The 18,685-nt window shown below is 32.6% G+C and overlaps 1 protein-coding gene and 1 long non-coding RNA gene across 2 annotated transcripts; one reads left to right on the top strand and one right to left on the bottom strand.

Moving 5' to 3' along the window:
• Positions 1-11,758: 11,758 nt before the first annotated feature.
• LOC121258172 (probable LRR receptor-like serine/threonine-protein kinase At3g47570) lies at positions 11,759-15,164 on the bottom strand. The gene is made up of 2 exons (XM_041159559.1): positions 12,247-15,164; positions 11,759-12,112 (listed from the first exon to the last, which is right to left on the bottom strand). The coding sequence occupies exons 1-2, from the start codon at positions 14,942-14,944 to the stop codon at positions 11,760-11,762; spliced, it is 3,051 nt and encodes a 1,016-aa protein (XP_041015493.1). The 5' UTR covers positions 14,945-15,164; the 3' UTR covers position 11,759.
• A 1,780-nt stretch (positions 15,165-16,944) lies between these two features.
• On the top strand, positions 16,945-17,569 carry LOC121258023. Its single transcript, XR_005939313.1, has 3 exons — positions 16,945-17,141; positions 17,284-17,388; positions 17,519-17,569. It is a non-coding gene; the product is annotated as an uncharacterized LOC121258023 (long non-coding RNA).
• The last annotated feature ends 1,116 nt before the right edge of the window (positions 17,570-18,685 follow it).

Below are 18,685 nucleotides of genomic sequence, written 5' to 3'. Positions count from 1 at the left end.
CTCTATGCAGACACCCCTCGTAGTGTCTCTACCTCGACGCTTGTTTACAACAGCTATATATACAGCAATTAAAGCATAACTTTTAAATTAAATTAATTTATTTTATAGATATATTACTTAAATTGAACATAAAATATGATATCTAATTTGATATTACTTAATCAACGGAAAATGTATTAACACTTTATAGGGTACATTACGTTTATCGCATGTCCATCTTGACTCATGACACACTAGGCATGAGTCTAATTCTGGATATTATTGCCAATAAAGAATACAATCATTTTTACAAGCGTGGATGATATTATAATCAAATTTTAGCCCTTGCTTCAATTGCTTCGCTTCATAAAAATTACGGGATACTATGTTATCTGAGGAAGAGTCTCTTTAAATAATTATAGCAACATGTCGATGGCATTGGCAGAGATACAACAAATAGATTTAATATGAAGCTACCTCACCCTAAAAGACAACTTGTTATGACGAGTGCACCCCTCGTACAACTCTCTTTGTGCATCCTCCCACAGTCTTGCAAAATTATCATTATTCTCAAATGATTATGCATATGTTCCTTCTCAATCTCTCATCCTAAGTATTCATGCCCCCAGATTGCTTAACATCTCAGTCATATCCTCTCCATTATCATCACTGTCATCACAATTATTCACATTAATGTCTTCTATGTCGATATTGTTACCCTCCTCCATTTGATTGGTCTGACTATTAAATCTAACTCTTTTGAGAAATAGTTCGCCATGTAAGACCCAATGTGAGTATTTAGGATCAATTCCATTTACAAATAAACGATTCTCCACTACCACCAAGTTATAAGAACTAAAATTTTTGCACTTCTTGCACGGACATCTTATAAATCCTCGACTGTCAATACTTATGCGAGCAAACTCTATAAAAAACTTCACCCCTTGTGCATACTCCTTATAGTCTCGCCCAAGTCTATCTCCCAATAACATCTAACTTTTATCCATTGTATTTCTGTTACTTGTCGGATGTCTATCAAAAAACACAAAATTTATAGGATAAACACTATAAAAAAAATCCAAGTTTTACAAGGTGGTTGATCATATCTCATTCGAGAGACTATTATCTATATCGCATATATACTCAGTCCTAAACTCTAATGTTAGTACAAATTTCGGCAACATTTTCTTACTATTCTCCAAGTGTGCTAGTCATGATAAGTCATCAACCCTATTAATGGGTCGAGAAACTTACAGACCACATACCCAAAGAATGTAAGTAATCACTGAACCAAAATTTTAATTGACTGACACAAGATTTTAAACTAAATATATCTACCGTATAGATAATAAAATCTCAAACTGTCCACTTTGGATAGTTCAAGAGTTGTACCCAAACATTCTTTAAGAGAAAATTTGGCCACAACTCTCAAACGGGTCTAAGGTTTAAGTACATATAAAAATAACTCTAAAATTCAAAGCTATTTAACTCATAATACAATTATACAATGAAATCACATTCCAAATCACAAATACATTGCAACATTACATTCCTAATTAATCACCAATTGCTACATTCTAATTTAATTTTAGTGCATAATATGTTGTAATTAAACTATATTATTTTTTAATTAAATTTTTTATAAGTTTTATACATTAATTTAACTATTAACAATTGCTATGTTATATCTATATTTTAAATTTCAATTTTAATTTTAGTGCATAATATTTTTTAATTATACTATATTATTTTTTAATTACATTTTTTATAAGCTTTATATATTAATTTAACTATTAACAGTTGCTATGTTATATCTATATTTTAAGTTTCTAATTTAATTTTAGTGCATAATACGTTGTAATTATACTATATTATTTTTTAATTAAATTTGTTATAAGTTTTATACATTAATTTAACTATTAACAATTGCTATGTTATATCTATATTTTAAATTTCTATTTTAAGTTTAGTGCATAATATTTTTTAATTATACTATATTATTTTTTAATTACATTTTTATAAGCTTTATATATTAATTTAACTATTAACAGTTGCTATGTTATATCTATATTTTAAGTTTCTAATTTAATTTTATATAAACTATGTTGTAATTATATTATATTAATCTATATTTTTATATTTTATTCATTTATAATTTTTGTTATATTTGGATTCTGTTCGAACAATATTCTACTTCTATAGGATCTTGTTCGAACTAACGTTATAGCGTCCGAACGTGACAAACCCAGATTCAAGACACGAAATAGAGAAAACATTTGCTACAAAATACAATTTTCACAATCACAATCTCATAAGATGTATATTGTCAGAATGCTCATTTTAAATGGGATTGCACAAACATAAATATACAGCATGCATCTTAACATAATTAATTATAAATTATTAATTATCAAAAATCTAAAAATTATAAATATTACCTTAAATTTAAGCAATCCAAACAAAAGTATCAATCCACAATACCTACATAAGCAGAAAACAGATTATGAGAAAACCTAAATAATGTGCAATAAACTAACATTAATGAAATTCGAAATACAAAAAAACATAGAAAAAAAACATACATTTTGTTCGAACCTCTCCTTTCTCTCTCTCAAGAATCCCTTCTCTCACTAAGTCTGTGAGTATCTTTCTCTCCACAACACTCTCACACACAAAATCACAAAGCCATGCTCTGCCTCCTATTAAACATTCATCAACTGTGAAAATGAAATGGAGGTTCAGGTATATGAATCTATGAAGTCTCGTTTGAACTGGAAATTTACCCATTCGAACACGAAAATTTCGAGTAGACATCAATTCTGCTGCTAGTTATTTCACGTTCGAACGTGTTATTTTGTTGTTTGAACTAACAAATCAGAATATTCCTTGGCATATTCTTCAAATGTAGACCACCTTAAAGGGTATTTTCGTAATACTGTTTCTTGTAGAGTATTCGAATAATGAATTTTGACATTCGAATAAACTAACATTCAGAGTATTTGGTGCGAAGTTTCCCTCACAACACATTCTACGAGATAACACCGTTCGAACGGGACGTTTTTGGGTTCAAACCAATCACAAAATATTTTAATATTATATACTATATAATAAATATATATTTTACCAACTATTTTATATTATAATTGATAATATATAATGTACTACAAGTCTAATAGTTAATATAATACTTATACTATATACTAACTATTAATATATAGTACTTATTAATATATATATACTTTTGATCTTCTGATTTTGCACTATATATTATGTAACTTACTATCTTATGATATAATCTATAATAACTATAGTTATAGTAACTAGATACTATAGTTATGATAACTTGTATAGTTATCATAACTTATAATACTTGCACTGAAGTAGCTATAGTAACTATTTTAACTATAGTACTTATGATAACTTATATAATTACCAAAACTTATAATACTTATACTGTAGTAGCTATATAACTAATAACTACTATATATATTAATTATTTTAAGTTGTATAGTTATTATAACTTATAATACTTATACTGTAGTAGCTATATAACTAATAGCTACTATATATATATAGTAACTATATAATACTTATATTGTAGTAGCTATATAGCTAATATCTAGTATATCTATATTTATATTAATTATTTTAACTTGTATAGCTATCATAACTTATAATAGCTATAGCTATATAGTAACTACATATAATACTTACACTGTAGTAACTATATAATGTATAACTACTATAGTTAATAACTACTATAGCCGTATAGTAACTATATATAATACTTACATTGCAGTTATATAACTAGTAACTATAGTTAATGTTATAATATTATATAAACTATAGGAGTATAGTTATCATAACTTATATATAGTACCTATATAATTCAGCTATTGTAATTATACTAAGTACTTAGAGCATTGGCATTAGACTCATCAAATGAGTTCAATCTTCAAAATTTGATGAATTCATGTTTAAAATCACTGCATTGGATTTACCAAACATTAAAATCTGAAACTTTGACTAATTGTGCATTCCAATTCATCTTCAAATTTGAAGAGTCACTATTCACACTCTATAATTATTATTTAATTTACTTAAATTATTGTTTTCTAATTTTGAGCCACAAATATATTTAAGTTAGGAAACAATAATTTAAGTATCAAATTAAATTATTAATTAACATATAGTTAGTATAATTGTAAAATATGAAAAAAATAAATTAAAAATATTATTATTAAAAAAACCATATTATATTATTAATTTGATGAATCCAATGGCTAATTCAATGTGAGGTTATGGATAGTGAGGTTTTGAGTTTATGAAAAATATGTACAATGTTAATGCTCTTAGTATGTACTTAGTATAATAGAAACAATATATTTAAAAATAATACACTAAATATATTAATTAAAAGTATTATAATACTATTATTAGTTTCATTTTTATACTTTTATCCTTTGTAATATTATTATTATTATTATATATTATTATTAGTAATATAATTATAAATATATTAATATAATAACCATTCGAACGGATATTTATCCAGTTCGAACGAGACGTCATGGTCATTATAGACCCAGTTCGAATACAATAAAACAAAACTCTCTCATTCGAACCAGCAACCACCGAGAGCCTCCAAGTTTGCCCCTTAATTCCACCGCGAAAACCGCCACTCAACCGCCGTAGGAACCTCACATTTGAACTTCTAAGAGGTATGGGTCAACTCTCCACCTCTATTATTTGGTTTTTTGCACGAATGAGATGTGTTTGGGGGGTATGGATTTTGAATCCGAAATCCACCCATTTTGGTGTATTCCGTGGAAATAATATCAAAATAATCGGTAGAAATAATTGGGCTTCACTCCTTAATCATTTCTATTGATTAAAACAAAGGATAACATCTAGCTAGAAAGTTTTTCAGTTCGGGGCTGAGTTGACTCAGCCATGGCTGTTTGGCTTCTTCCGTTCGAACAAACTCTAGTCCGTTCGAACTCTTAGTTGCCAAACAGCATTATTTCTTTTCGAACAAAATAAGTTCATTCGAATGAACAGAACAGTCCATTCGAATAGAGTTTTCTAGTTCGAACAGACTATATTCTCTTCGAATGAATTATTTCAATTTAGTTCAATATACTATAATTCTTCAATAATATAATTTAAATATTATGGTTAATTATATTCTTACTTTCATTATGGTTAAACAGTATATCAATGGCATCTAGTGGAAGAAAACGTGCGAGAGATCAGCCCAGCCAAAGTAGTGGATCAGCAGCTCATGCTCCGAAGATGAGGTCTACACTTGTCGAGCATCCAGTCATTTTGTCTGACTTCTCCGATCTTTCATGGGGGGGCGAAGCATATAGTCCATCTTCACCGAGCGGGGATGGATACCGATCTGTGAGCAGCGGGGGACTGCATATCCAGAGATGGTCGGTGAGTTCTATCGTGCCATGGGAGAACTTAGCGCTGATGCTCTATTCTACACCATATCAGTCTGGGGAGTAAGTATTAATTTCTCTCCCCGCATTATTGCTGAGTTCCTTGACATTTTCCGCATAGCCGACGCATATCCTGCAGCGGCTAACACGGGAACCAGCGGCTGCACCATCTGATTCTGACACACCAGCCGCATCCTCCACGCTAGCCCCTAATATAGATTCGGATGCTATTTCGGATGGTAGTGAGGATGAAGATCTACCTGATGATGGTCTCATAGACGATCAGGTGCGTCAACTAGTGCAAGACCCATTAGCTCCTCCATATGATGGGAGCAAGGTGATCCGACAGGCCGATTGTATAGGATTTTTTAGAATGCTTAATTTGATTGTTGGCTATAACATCGATCCGCAAAAACACAAGATTGATTTCGGGATCGATCGAGCTAGATTTTTGTTGCGGATAGCACGGGGGGATCCCATTGATCTGGCATTGTATTTATTCTTCCGCATTCGATTGAAGTCACGCTTTTCCAGTGAAGGTAGTCTACCATTTGCACTACTGATATCTAACCTCCTACTCCGATCGGAGGTTACAATGTCAGTCACTGAGCGGATGTCGCCACAGATGGGGCCCCTTAACAAGATCACATTCAGCAAAAGCTATGGGCACTTGAAAAAGACTGCACCAGAGCAGTCTAGTGATCCTCTCACAGATCCAGCTTCTAGTAGTGCTGCCACTGTTGAGAGACAGCCTTCTAGGGCTACTTTGGATCAGGTACGAGCTCTGTTTGTGGGGTTCGTTGAGTCCATCATAGAGAAGTTTAGGGATATGGAAGGATCTATTAAAATATTGCAAGAGGATGTTGATATACTAAGGAATCAGTAATTATGATCGTTTTAGTTATTATTTTACTTTTTTATGTTGTATTGAACATTATATATTTGAGATGTAATTAATGTATGGTTTTTATTTCTCGTGTTTACTACTTTGTTATTTTTTTAATTTTACTTGCCGTTCATGATAATATAAAAAATGATAATATCTTTAAAGTTATATTTATATAAATTTAATATAAAATAAATCATTATAAAGTTTTGAAGTTAATTACATAAAAGTAATTTATGAATTTATAAATATTTTAACTCACCGCAAATCATAATATATAATATATACATATTTTTATATTTTAAAAATGATAACAAATTAATGGAAAATTCTTTTATTACTTTAATAGAAAAATATATGCACAAATCCATACTAATAAAAAAAATTAATTGAATCTCTATCCGTTCGAACAAAGAAATTTAAGTTCAAACAGTTATTAGCTTACCCCGAAAAAAATAAATTAATTTCTTGCCAATATTATTATTTGAACAGATTATATACCGTTCAAACGGACATTAATTTCATGTTCGAATGTATTTTCTTCCGTTCGAACGGTTTTCTTTTTTTGAGACGATTTTGTTCGTCATAAAATATCTTGTTCGAATAGATATTTTTCCGTTCGAATGAATTTAGTATCTCAGGTATTTTTGGAGACGAGTAAATTTTGTCTACAAAAATGTCTTTTAGAGACGAAATTTATTTTATCCCTAACAAATTTCGTCTCTAAAAGTCAAATTTCTTGCGGTACTATTGACTTTATTGCTCATTTTTCCAATATCTAACTTGCTTGTTATTCTGAGCAGCAACGTTCGCCCTCTATATTGCTGTTTTTGAACTTCATCGTGTAAGACTGTACTCATCAACAATCTGCCCAGGCACTGTATAAACTGTGCACGGTAGGAACTTTTATCTTTTCGTGAAAAATATAGGTCTTGCTTGATGGATGGACCTAGCGACCTGATGTAATTATTTTTTCAAGACGTACTCACCCACACTTTCTTGGTAGGGTTTGATTTATAGATCCCATTATTACATTATAACGATTATATGGTGAAAAACTGCATGATACATTCAAGTTCAAGTTTTGCATTTATATTTTTCTGACATCAATTCATTTTGCTTGATGCCCCACTCTTTTGCACATATATGAGTATCATTGTTTTTTATAAGTATATATGATTATCATTAAAGTCGATGTTATCTCCAATAGATCTGCTTATACAAGAAAAATACAGTGTCTGCCCTAGGATTCTAGTGAGAAATTTACAGGGGCTTTGGTAGTATGCCCAAAAATATTTACTCACCCACAGTTACCCTAATGATTTCTTCTGTAGAAAGATAATGAAACTTTCTTAGTGTGGCCTGTAATGTTTTGGCATGTATATTTTGTATTTTATTCAGTTCATGCCAAGTAATAATTGTTGTTCATTCCTTTTCTGAAGATGGACAGAAGTTTGATGAATTCTAATGATAGACTTAGATCAACTAAATATGCTAAAGGGGTTAAGGAGTTCTTCATACTAGCATGAAACCACGCAGTTGGAAGTGACCGCATTCGGTATCCATGCCGGATATGTTTTAATAATATTCTCCTACCTATAAGTGAGGTAGAAACTCACTTGTTCTTTACAGGAATTAATCATAACTACATTGAGTGGATATTTCACAGGAAGGAGGAAGCATGGAATGTCAATGATGTTGAGGACGATATCCATGTTAGTAACGAAGAAGAATACATTGATGACATGGACGAGATGTTACTTTGGCATCCAATGTGCAGCAAACCAAATGCCAACGAGAAAATCATTTTGCGTCAAAATATGCCACTTTTGTGGCGATTTTGTAAGGCACTGGAAACAGACATGTTTCTTGTAGTGGATCACAAATTAAAATATGTTTACAAATATAAATAAATTTAATATAAAATAAAGTTTTGGCAGGACTTTTAAAATAGAAGATATTACATATCCAATATAATATTCTTGTTGATCTCCCAATTAATGTACTTCGTCAATGCGATAACAAAACCACGAGACGGGGCCATTGTTCATGGACAGTGCGAATGAATGAGACTCGGCTCTCCCATTTTTTGTATTTTTCTTTTATGGCCTCTTTAAGCCTTAGGCATTCTCCTCAGCATCACATAATAATAATAATAATAATAATAAAAAAATCTTAAACCCATATATAATCGAAGAAAAATCATTTGAGTATTCAAACAGAGTGAATTTAAATGATGAGAAATGATCCAGATGGGAAGAAATGATTTGATAAGTAATTTTATATGTAACCGTAAATTACGTAAATATTACATAATCATTTTAAAAAAGAGTAAGATCTATTATTAAAAAGTTAATTTTTTTTTTTATGTGAATATTATATTTTATTTATTTTTTTCAAAACGATTAAACGACAGTTACATAATCCATAATCATAAGTATATTTTCTCTTTGTAGAGGCTCGTTTCGGCCGAACCTTAAAAAACCACTTAAGTAGAAGCAAGGTATCAGAGAGAAACAAGCTGGGAAGATGCAAGGTTGAAGAAGTGAAATAGAACAAGGGGGTTGCGACGTGGAGAGTACTAGAGATCAAGGATCGGATGCTTTTAAGAGTTTTGAGAGATTTAGGTCCGTTTGCACAGTGACAGGAGATGGTTTTGAATAAAGTATTTAAAAGTTAAATAAAATATGGTTAAAATATTATTTTTTAATATTATTATTATTATTTAAAAATTTAAATAAATTAAATTATTTATTATATTCTGTAAATTTAAAAAATTATAATAATAAAATTAGATAAAATAAGATGAAATTATTTATATATCTAAACGGTTCTTATATGGACAATAACAAAATATGAGAGTCTATTTTATCTTTTTAACTTGACATCTCTATTTGACCGCTGGTCAAAATTTTTTTTTTTTTTTTTTTATTTAGTGATTAAAAAAGTGATTTTAAATATATTGATGTATTTTTTTTATTTTTTAAATATATTTAAATATGTTAAAAAATGTAAAAAAAAAAAAAATTACCGTCTAACGGTCAAAATGGAACGGCATTGTAGCCGCCCCCACATGCATGCAGCTCGTCACCATGCTCGTCATGCCTTCTTCGAACTTTGCGAGGAAAACAATGTTGAATGTGCTTGTGATCATCTTCAACATGATAATGCAATGTTATCGTGCCTTGATCTTCGGGCGTAGACCATCCCCATCCAAGTGGCGAAGGCCAAAGGAGGGCCCCAATGGGAAAGAAAGAAATATTCAGTGGCACATGGCCGGGTTCATGCATCCAGCAAGCTAGCTAGAAAAGACGTAGAAAAAGGTTGTATAGTGCTGTCAATTCCACAGCAATGATATGATGAGATCGATGTTGATGGCGGTGGCTAGATAAGAAACCCTCCATGTAAATCCCACAATTAGCCAAAATGTCAAACATCAAGGCAGCTTTACTTAGCCAACCATTTGGTTCCTCCCTCTTTTCTTTCCTCACTCTTGACTTGAATATCTCCCTTTCATTGAATTAACACGAATGCCCACTTCTTTCCCATTCAATGCGCATATGGCCCCATTGATCATTCTCTCTATCTTTTTTAATAATCGGAGTTTAAAATAATAATAATAATAATAATAAAAGATACTAGAAAAATGTAAATATATATATAGAGAAATATTGTGATCATGTTAGCAATAATTAATTAAAACAAAAAAAAATTAGTTAATTTATTTACATTGGTGGTATACTTCAAGTAATATTCCACGAGTTGAAATTATTGCCGTTGATCATATCTAGGTCCAGATCTTGATTTAAACGGAATCTTGAAATTATTTCAATTTAGCCATAATATTTCATTAGAATTATAGTTGACCAAGTCAGCAAGAAAATCTGAATGGTTGAGAAATGAAAAAGAAAAAATTACGATATTTGAGTTTTAAAAATTGATAAAGAAAAATTGAATAAAAATATTATAAAATTAAAATATTTTTTGAATATAATTTTTGAATATTATATTTTTTTTGAAATTTAAAAATATTGAATTATTTTTTATATTTTGTTTGAAAATTTGAAAAAATTGTAATGATTAATTTGAAAAAATATAATAATTAATTTGAAAGTATTTATGTTTAAGTGATGTTTAAAATAGGTCAGAATAAGATGAGATGAAATAAAAAATATTAACAAACATCTCCTAGTCTAATCAGATTTTTGCATGTCCAACATAATGACCAAATTATATTACGTATTATTAGATTTAGCCCTAATTTATTTTTACCGACGAGCATATTTCATCTCATCTAATTTAATTATTATAAATTTTTTAAACTCTCATATAAAATACATTGATGGTCATGTTAACAATAATTAATTAAAAGAAAAAAAATTAGTTAATTTATTTATATTGGTGGTCTTCAAGTAATATTCCACGAGTTGAAATTATTGTGCAGTGGATCAAATCTTAAACGGAATCTTGAAATTAATTATTGCGCATTTATTGGATAATACTAAATGCTACAGTATAAATATATTTCACTAGAAATTTAATTGGCCGTCAGCAAGAAAATCGGAGATTCTCGTGAATGAAATGATGCGAGAAATTTATTAATAATAGTGAAATAGATTTTTAATATTAGTAAAATATCCTGAGTTATGATATTTTATAAGATTTTAAAAAAATAGAGATAAAAAGTTAAATAAAGATATTAATATTGTTATAATATAATTTTTTAATATAATATAATTTTTTTTAGATTTAAAAATATTAAATTATTTTTTATATTTTATTTGAAAGTTTATGAAAGTTATAATGATTAGTTTAAATATTAATATTTAAATCATATTTAGAAATGAAATAAGATGAGATGATCACATAAAAAATAAGAAAAAGATAGCCTACCGCCCCATTTGAACTGTTCCATTTGACTGCTTGCATAATTTTTTTTATTTAATAATTAAAAAAATAATTTTAAATATATTGATATATTTTTTTATTTTTTAAAATTATTTAAATGTATTAAAAAAATATAAAAAAATACGCTAAACAATACACCCGATAAAAATAGGACAGCATAATAGCGGCACTCTAAAATATATTACCAAACATTACGTACTCTAATCAGCTTTTTGCTTGTCCAATATAAAGATCAAATCTGCATATTAATGAGCTAATTATGACAATATCACAGTCATAATTAATAACCTAACTATGACAATATCAGACTACGTATTATTAAGATTTAGCCTTTTTGTTTTCACTTATCATCTCATCTTATTTAATTTAATTTAATTATTATAATATTTTTAAATTTCTATATAAAATATAATAAATAATTTTTTTTTTTAAATTTTAAAATAAAAATTATATTAAAAAATTATATTCTAATAATATGTTATTTAATTTTAACTTTCACCAAGACAAGCTCGAAATCAACCAGCAGTACAAAAATATCATCATCCAACAAGCTTTTTCTTAATCATATGAAGCTGTGCTACAACTTCTTTAACGTTCATCCTTTCTCCAGGTTGATTTGTAGAACAAGCAACTCCAATCCCTAATATCGAAATCAAGCACTCCTGGATTATGTTTCTTCCGAAGTTTCTCTCTCCTTCTCTTTCCTGGAAAAGAATTGGATCTGTAATCTCCATCACTCGATGAGGCAAAGCTACCTTGACAAATGAATGTAGGTCCAAAGCACCTCGAAACATGCCGTCTGTGGGTCCTTTCTTGGTAAACATTTCCAATAGGAGGATCCCATAACTGTACACATCTCCATAGACAGACACCTCATTTCCCATACCATACTCTGCATTTCATATACAATAACTTTTCATGTGTTATAATTTTGAAGAAAATAAAAGCATATGCTAAGAGAGTAACATGATGTGCTATGATATTGCAAATTTGCTTAGAAATGTTAGAAAAAAGATGTATTCTTACCAGGAGCAGTGTAGCCAATTGTTCCTCTTATGCCAATAGAGCTTGATTGTTCATTAGAAGAGTTTATAATATGGTTCACTTTAGGAGAGAATTTTGCCAATCCAAAGTCACCAACATGTCCAACCATTTCATCGTCGAGAAGAACATTACTAGGCTTCAAATCACAGTGAACAATAGGTATTTGGCAATGATAATGGAGATATTCCAATGCGCTCGCAACATCAATGGCGATATTCAACCTCATATAAAGATTAAGATTTCTTGGTTTGTGTTCATGTTCTTCATCTTGATCTTGTGCAACTGGATGCAACCAATCCTCAAGGCTGCCATTGATCATGAACTCATAAACTAGTGCCTTGAAATCATTGCCATGAAAATCAACACTTGAACAAACAGTTAGTACCTTCAAAAGGTTTCGATGCCTGATGTTTCTCAGGGCCTCACATTCAGCAAGAAAGCTTTTGGCAGCTCCACGCTGCAAAAGGTTTAGAACCTTTACAGCAATTGTTTTTCTACCCTCATCAAGGATTCCTTTATACACGGATCCAAAACTGCCAACACCAATCAAATTATTGGGGGAGAACCCTCCAGTGGCTTTCGAGAGACTTTGATAAGACATATTTTCTGAAGAGTTTGAAGCTGATTCTGTTCTTTTCTTTCTTAACCAGCAGATAAATAAGAAAGAGATCACAGACATTGTCCCTAAAATCCCGAAAACTATCAATATTATTGTCAATTTCTTCTTCTTCTTCTTCGGCTCCCCAAAGTTGCATTTAGGCAACTCCATCTCAGGTATTCCCCCACATAGGAGATTGTTTCCTACAACTGAAGTTGCTGTGGAGTTCTTGAAAACCCCCTCAATAGGCACCAGACCCTCCAGATTATTATAAGATAGATTCAAAAGCTCCAAAACTTTCAAATCCACAAAAAAATCTGGAATTTTTCCTGATAGATTATTTCGAGAAAGATCTAATTGTTGAAGTCCTCTCAGAGAACCTAAACTTGATGGAATGGAGCCTAGGAAGAAGTTTTCTTCCATGGCTAGATACTCCAGCTTAATACAACTGCCAAGACTGCTAGGAATTTCACCGGATAGCATGTTTTCTGAAAGATACAATGCACCCAGGTTTTTAAGATTCCCAACTTCAATGGGAAGGGAACCTGTGAAATGATTTTGGGACAAATCAAGATAGACTGATAAGGAAGAGAGGCCAATGACTTGTGGAGGTATGGCGCCACTTAGAATGTTATTGTAAAGATCTAATGAAAGCAAAGATTGGCAGTTGCCTAGACTTGAAGGGATGCTTCCCTGAAGGTTGTTGCTCTTTAAATCTAATCTGATTAACCGAGATAGATTTCCAAGAGAATCCGGAATGTTGCCTGAGATTTTGTTGTCACTTAGAACCATTTCCTGCAAATTCTGAAGCTTTCCAAGATCATGGGGAATGGTACCTGACAATTGGTTATTCCGCAAATAGAGTCTCTCTAAGTTGAAGAGATTTGAGATCCCACTTGGTATAATTCCTGCTATATTATTGTATTCTATTAAAAATACTTTCAGAGTAGATGAAAAGTTACTGATGTATTTAGGTAAAACACCACCAAGATTGTTGCTGTCTATAGCCAACAACTCTAAGATTGTAGCATTGGTCAAAGAAAAGAGAAAGCTCAAGTCATCAGCTTCCCCCCTTCCGAGGAGATTGTCGCTGGTGCTCAACCATTGAAGCTTCTGCAGCTTTTCCAAAGAAGGAATATTTCCAGTAAAATAATTCCCTGCAATTGTAAGAAAACCCAGATTTGAGGCATTGGAAATTGAAGGAGGAATGGAACCAGTAAATTGGTTCGAGGAAAGGGCAAGGTTTAGGAGATTAGGAAAGGTTATGCCCAAGTCCAACGGAAGACTTCCATGGATTTGATTAACTCCAACGTCAAAATTAGTAATAGAAGAGATATTGAAGATTTGTGAAGGGATGGTCCCAGAAAGCAAATTAGCACCAAGTGCTATATATTCAAGATTCATAAGGTTGCCTAGTGAATGAGGAATACTCCCACTAAGATTATTAAAGGGTGCTGAAAGTACCTCAAGTGAAGATAGGTTCCCAAAAAATGGAGGGATAATTCCTTTTATTCTGTTGTTCCCTACAGAAAATATTTTCAGCTTTGACAGGGAGGAAAGGTCTACAGGAATTTCCCCAACCAGGTGGTTATTAGCAAGACTGAGAACTTCGATATGCATGCAACCAGATACATTCGTAGGAATTCTTCCACTGATTGTATTATTATGCAGCCTTAACTCCCTTAATCTGCGCAAACGACCTATTTCTGGAGGGATTTCATGAATCAAGCTATTGTTTTGAAGGTGCAGAAACCTTAAAAAACTCAAGTTTCCAATGAAAGGCGATATAGATCCGACAAGGTTTTGAGCTGCCAGGCGCAACTTCGTGACCCTTCTGTGCCGGTGACCGCATGTGACACCCTGCCATTGACAAAAACCAGTGCTGTTATTCCAGGAACTGAAAACCATGAAAGGGTCATGGGTTATTCCCTTCTTGAATTCTAGCAAGGCTAGCCTGTCTGCCTCCTTCCCGCCAATGGCATAGGTGGAAGAACCAATGCCCAGGACAGAAACAACAACAAGGGCACTGCAAATAGTACTACACAAAGAGACTAGGGAGCTCAAGCTGTTGGAATGCCCCATAGAGTTGGGACAATCTTGAAGGAGAGTCTTGATCGATGTTTGTCTGTCACGACAAAGAAAAAGATGATGATAGGAGAAATTCCTGGGGGGCTAATTTCGTTTTTCCTCAACTCCAATGGGAACTGTCACTGGCATTTAAGATCGATTAGCAAAATGCATGGAAAATGTATGTTTGACAATGACCAAGAAGTTATTGATCTTTTATAAGGTTTTGAGTAGAAAAAATGAATCACGGGACTATTTTTCAGTGGACTCGGAAGAAGACTCTTCTTATTAGAAAAAGTAGGGAGTCTCAAGTCAAATGATAATGCTGGAAGTTGATCAGGTTGGCCCTCTCCACTTGAGGTTGGAAGAATGTTGCAGCTTGTTTGGCAAATGAAGGCAAAATTGACCTCAATTGCTAGGAGTCAACAAAGCCATCATTTTGAGCAGTGATAGCTTTATCAATGGACTACTGTAACTGTTTGGCAATTAGACTCGTTTGTTTTTATATCTTCTCTCAATTCAATTCATCTTAACTTATCTCATCTCGTTTTATTTTTACGAAAAGGAAAAGAAACGAGACATAAGTTTCAACCTATTGTTTGTCAATGTTAATGTTGTTTTTTTCTTAAATATTATTATTATGAATCTCAGAACTTGACTCGGTCATGATAATGAGAAACTTGACTTCGTGGCACCACAAATTATATGCCAGAACATCAAACATCAGTGCCCTTTTTTCTAGCCCAATTAACACGGAAACTCCACCATTTCCCTTTCATTCAATTTCCAATTTCCACTTATTCCTCTAGTAAAATTAGCCACAAGAAGTTATCAAAGAGTTCTTCTAGGAGCAACCATTGTAGCAGTACACATATTGCATTACACACTTTACGTGGTTGCTATTTTTTTTTTTCCTCAAAATCGGTCCTCGCAGCCCCTCCCCCTCCTCTCATTCTCGTTTCTCTCTTCTCACATGTGTCCCTGTCGCAACCCAAATCCATCGCCACTGCCGTCGATTGGGCCTCCCACCGTAGCCAACGACCACCACCACTGAGCCCTTCCTCCTCCCCCAGCCCGAGGCTCGAAGCTCCTCCCTCTTCCCTCGCAAGCACGCCCTCTCTCTCTACACAGTTTCCCCACGTCACGGCTCACATTCTACCACCTATAGCCGCGCGTCGCCAACCACGAGCATGCTGGACCTCCACCCCTCAGCCATACCTTCCTTCCCCAGCCCACACCGACCTTCCTCCCTCCCTCCCTCACTTGCCCTCTCCTTCACGGGTCCTCTCTCCCTCACGCCAAAAGCTACACCACTGAACCACCATGCCGCTACCTCGACAGTCGACAGCACCACCAGCTCCACCGTCCCATGACCACCCCTTTCAGATCCCACAAAGGATGGGCAACGCGGGGTTTGGGGTGGGGGAGAGGATGGGCAATGCGGGTGGTGGAGGTGGGGGGAGAGGATGGGCGAAGGGGGGTGGAGGAGGGGCTTGGGCAATGGGGGGGAGAGAGGAAGTGAAAAGAATTTGAAATGGGTGAAATGAGAGGGAACGTGCGGAACGTGAATTTGTTTTAGGGAGTTTTTTGTCATTTCACTTAAAGCCACGTAAGGTGGGATCTGGCTGCTCCTAAACAGTAGCTGCTCTCCAGATTTTTTCGTTATCAAAACTATTCTAATATCGTTTACTCATTAATCCCTAAGGTGATCACCATTCAACCTATTTACAAAGAAAATATTATAAATGATACAAAATTGTTTTATCCCACTACAAGAAAAACCCCTTATTACATCAATATCATCCATGCTGCAAAAACATTCGCCGCAAATAACATGCAATAGTGACAATTTTTAGGTCGATGATAAATTCCATCACTAATTACACTGATTTTATATAATGAAAAGTGTCGTTAGTTATTATGGCGATTTTTTTTATTTTTTGTGACGATTTTATCATCACAGTGCACTACCTTTAGTGCGTCGACTAATTTCCCACAAAAATACTACTACTACGATGATAATAATCATCCACCGCAATAACCTTCAGCCCATTCCTATATTCTACCAGGGATATTTTGGACGTTTTCTCTTCTAATCTCCAACATTCCCTTCTCGATCTAACTCCACGTCTGTTTCTTGATGTTTCTATTTACCCCAACAAAAGCCCTTACCGAACTTGCTTCTCGTCGCGACAAGATCTTCATTTCAACGGTAAGTCTCTCTCTCGCCTTTTCAATGGCATTGGACAACTTTGGATGCGGTTTATCTCAGACATCAACGATGTTTTAATTTTTATTTTTTATTTTTTGCAAAAGTCTTTTCGATTAGAATCGGAATTAATTTCCCTTTTCAGTGACTTTGTATGATGGAGAAGGATCCAAAAGCAGGCAACAAACATCCAAATACCCATTTGTAGTGTGCTTGGACGACAGGTTGGAAGATTTCGCTTTTTATCAAGGTATTTTTTTTCCCTTCATAATCCTACCAGCAAAGTCTCAGGTTCGATTTATATCATCCAATTCTCGATTTTTCTTAAGCTGATGATGTTGAGAGGTGGCTTGATTCCTGTTGAAAAAATGTCTCTACAGATTGTTCGTTCGAGCGATGGTTTTGCTGCTCAAGTAAAGTTTCATACAGATTGTTGGATCGACAGTTAATCAACATTCAGCTCGAGTGGGACCCAAATAGAGAGTTCACTCGACACTCAGATCAAGTGAGATCCAGGTAGAGAATTCGTTCGTTACTCGCTCGACACTCAACTTGAGAATTGTACGGGACTATGTATAACATTTTGTATATTATAGATATAATTGTATGGAACTATGTATAAATATGTGCATATATATATATTTGTGTGTGTGTATGTATATATATATGTATCACGTATGTATATATGTATATGTATGTATTACGTGCATTTTTATAATGATAATTCAAATGGAATATGATTTCTTCTTGTATGTAGAAAGATGTCATTAATAAATGTCATAACAAAGAAAAAAATTGATCAATGAAGATAAAATTGCCACAGAATCCAATTATATTCTATTAGAAACTATAATCCTAGAACACAAAGAGACAGAAGTAATAGCCTCACCTTTCAAGATCAGAAGATAAAATCAAGAAAGTAGTTTAACAAAATAAATATACAAATCAATTCTTAAAACCATTGGGAATCAGCTCAACAAGATGGAAAATAAACTTAAAAATAGTAGTGAAACCAAAATTCAAAAGTATAAACAACCCTTAATCTAATTACTTGGAAAAGTAATAGTTATAAAATAAAAAGAAACAACCCAATTGATAAAGTAAATCAAATTCTAAAATAATTAACAAAAATAAACAAGAGAATGCATCTACCTCAAAGAATATAAAGGTTACAACAAAGAAAGAGAACGATGATAATTCAAAAACATAAGAGTTTTTTGAAACCATTTCTACCATAAGTAGGATAGAAAAACAATTCAAAGATCCTGAACTAAACAGAATAAAAAATACAAGATTCAACCAACAAGCCTAACAAAGAATTGGTATACTAGACCAACACCTTCGGATATCCAATTTGAAGAAAGAAGTTTTCAAAGTCAATTTTTAATATCTATAGATAAATTATATGAATGAAACATAGATGGTTTTTCCGAACAAAAAATTCTAAATAAACTTCAACACATGACAATGGTAGCTAATAACTATTTAGTCAGCTAAGAAATAAGACAACCAGATGTACTATGATATACATATATACATGATATCAT

This window comes from Juglans microcarpa x Juglans regia, chromosome 3S (genome assembly GCF_004785595.1).
Source record: "Juglans microcarpa x Juglans regia isolate MS1-56 chromosome 3S, Jm3101_v1.0, whole genome shotgun sequence".
Classification (NCBI taxonomy): Eukaryota; Viridiplantae; Streptophyta; class Magnoliopsida; order Fagales; family Juglandaceae; genus Juglans; species Juglans microcarpa x Juglans regia.
Note: the sequence above shows the minus strand (reverse complement) of the source record. Positions and strands in the feature narration are given on the sequence as shown.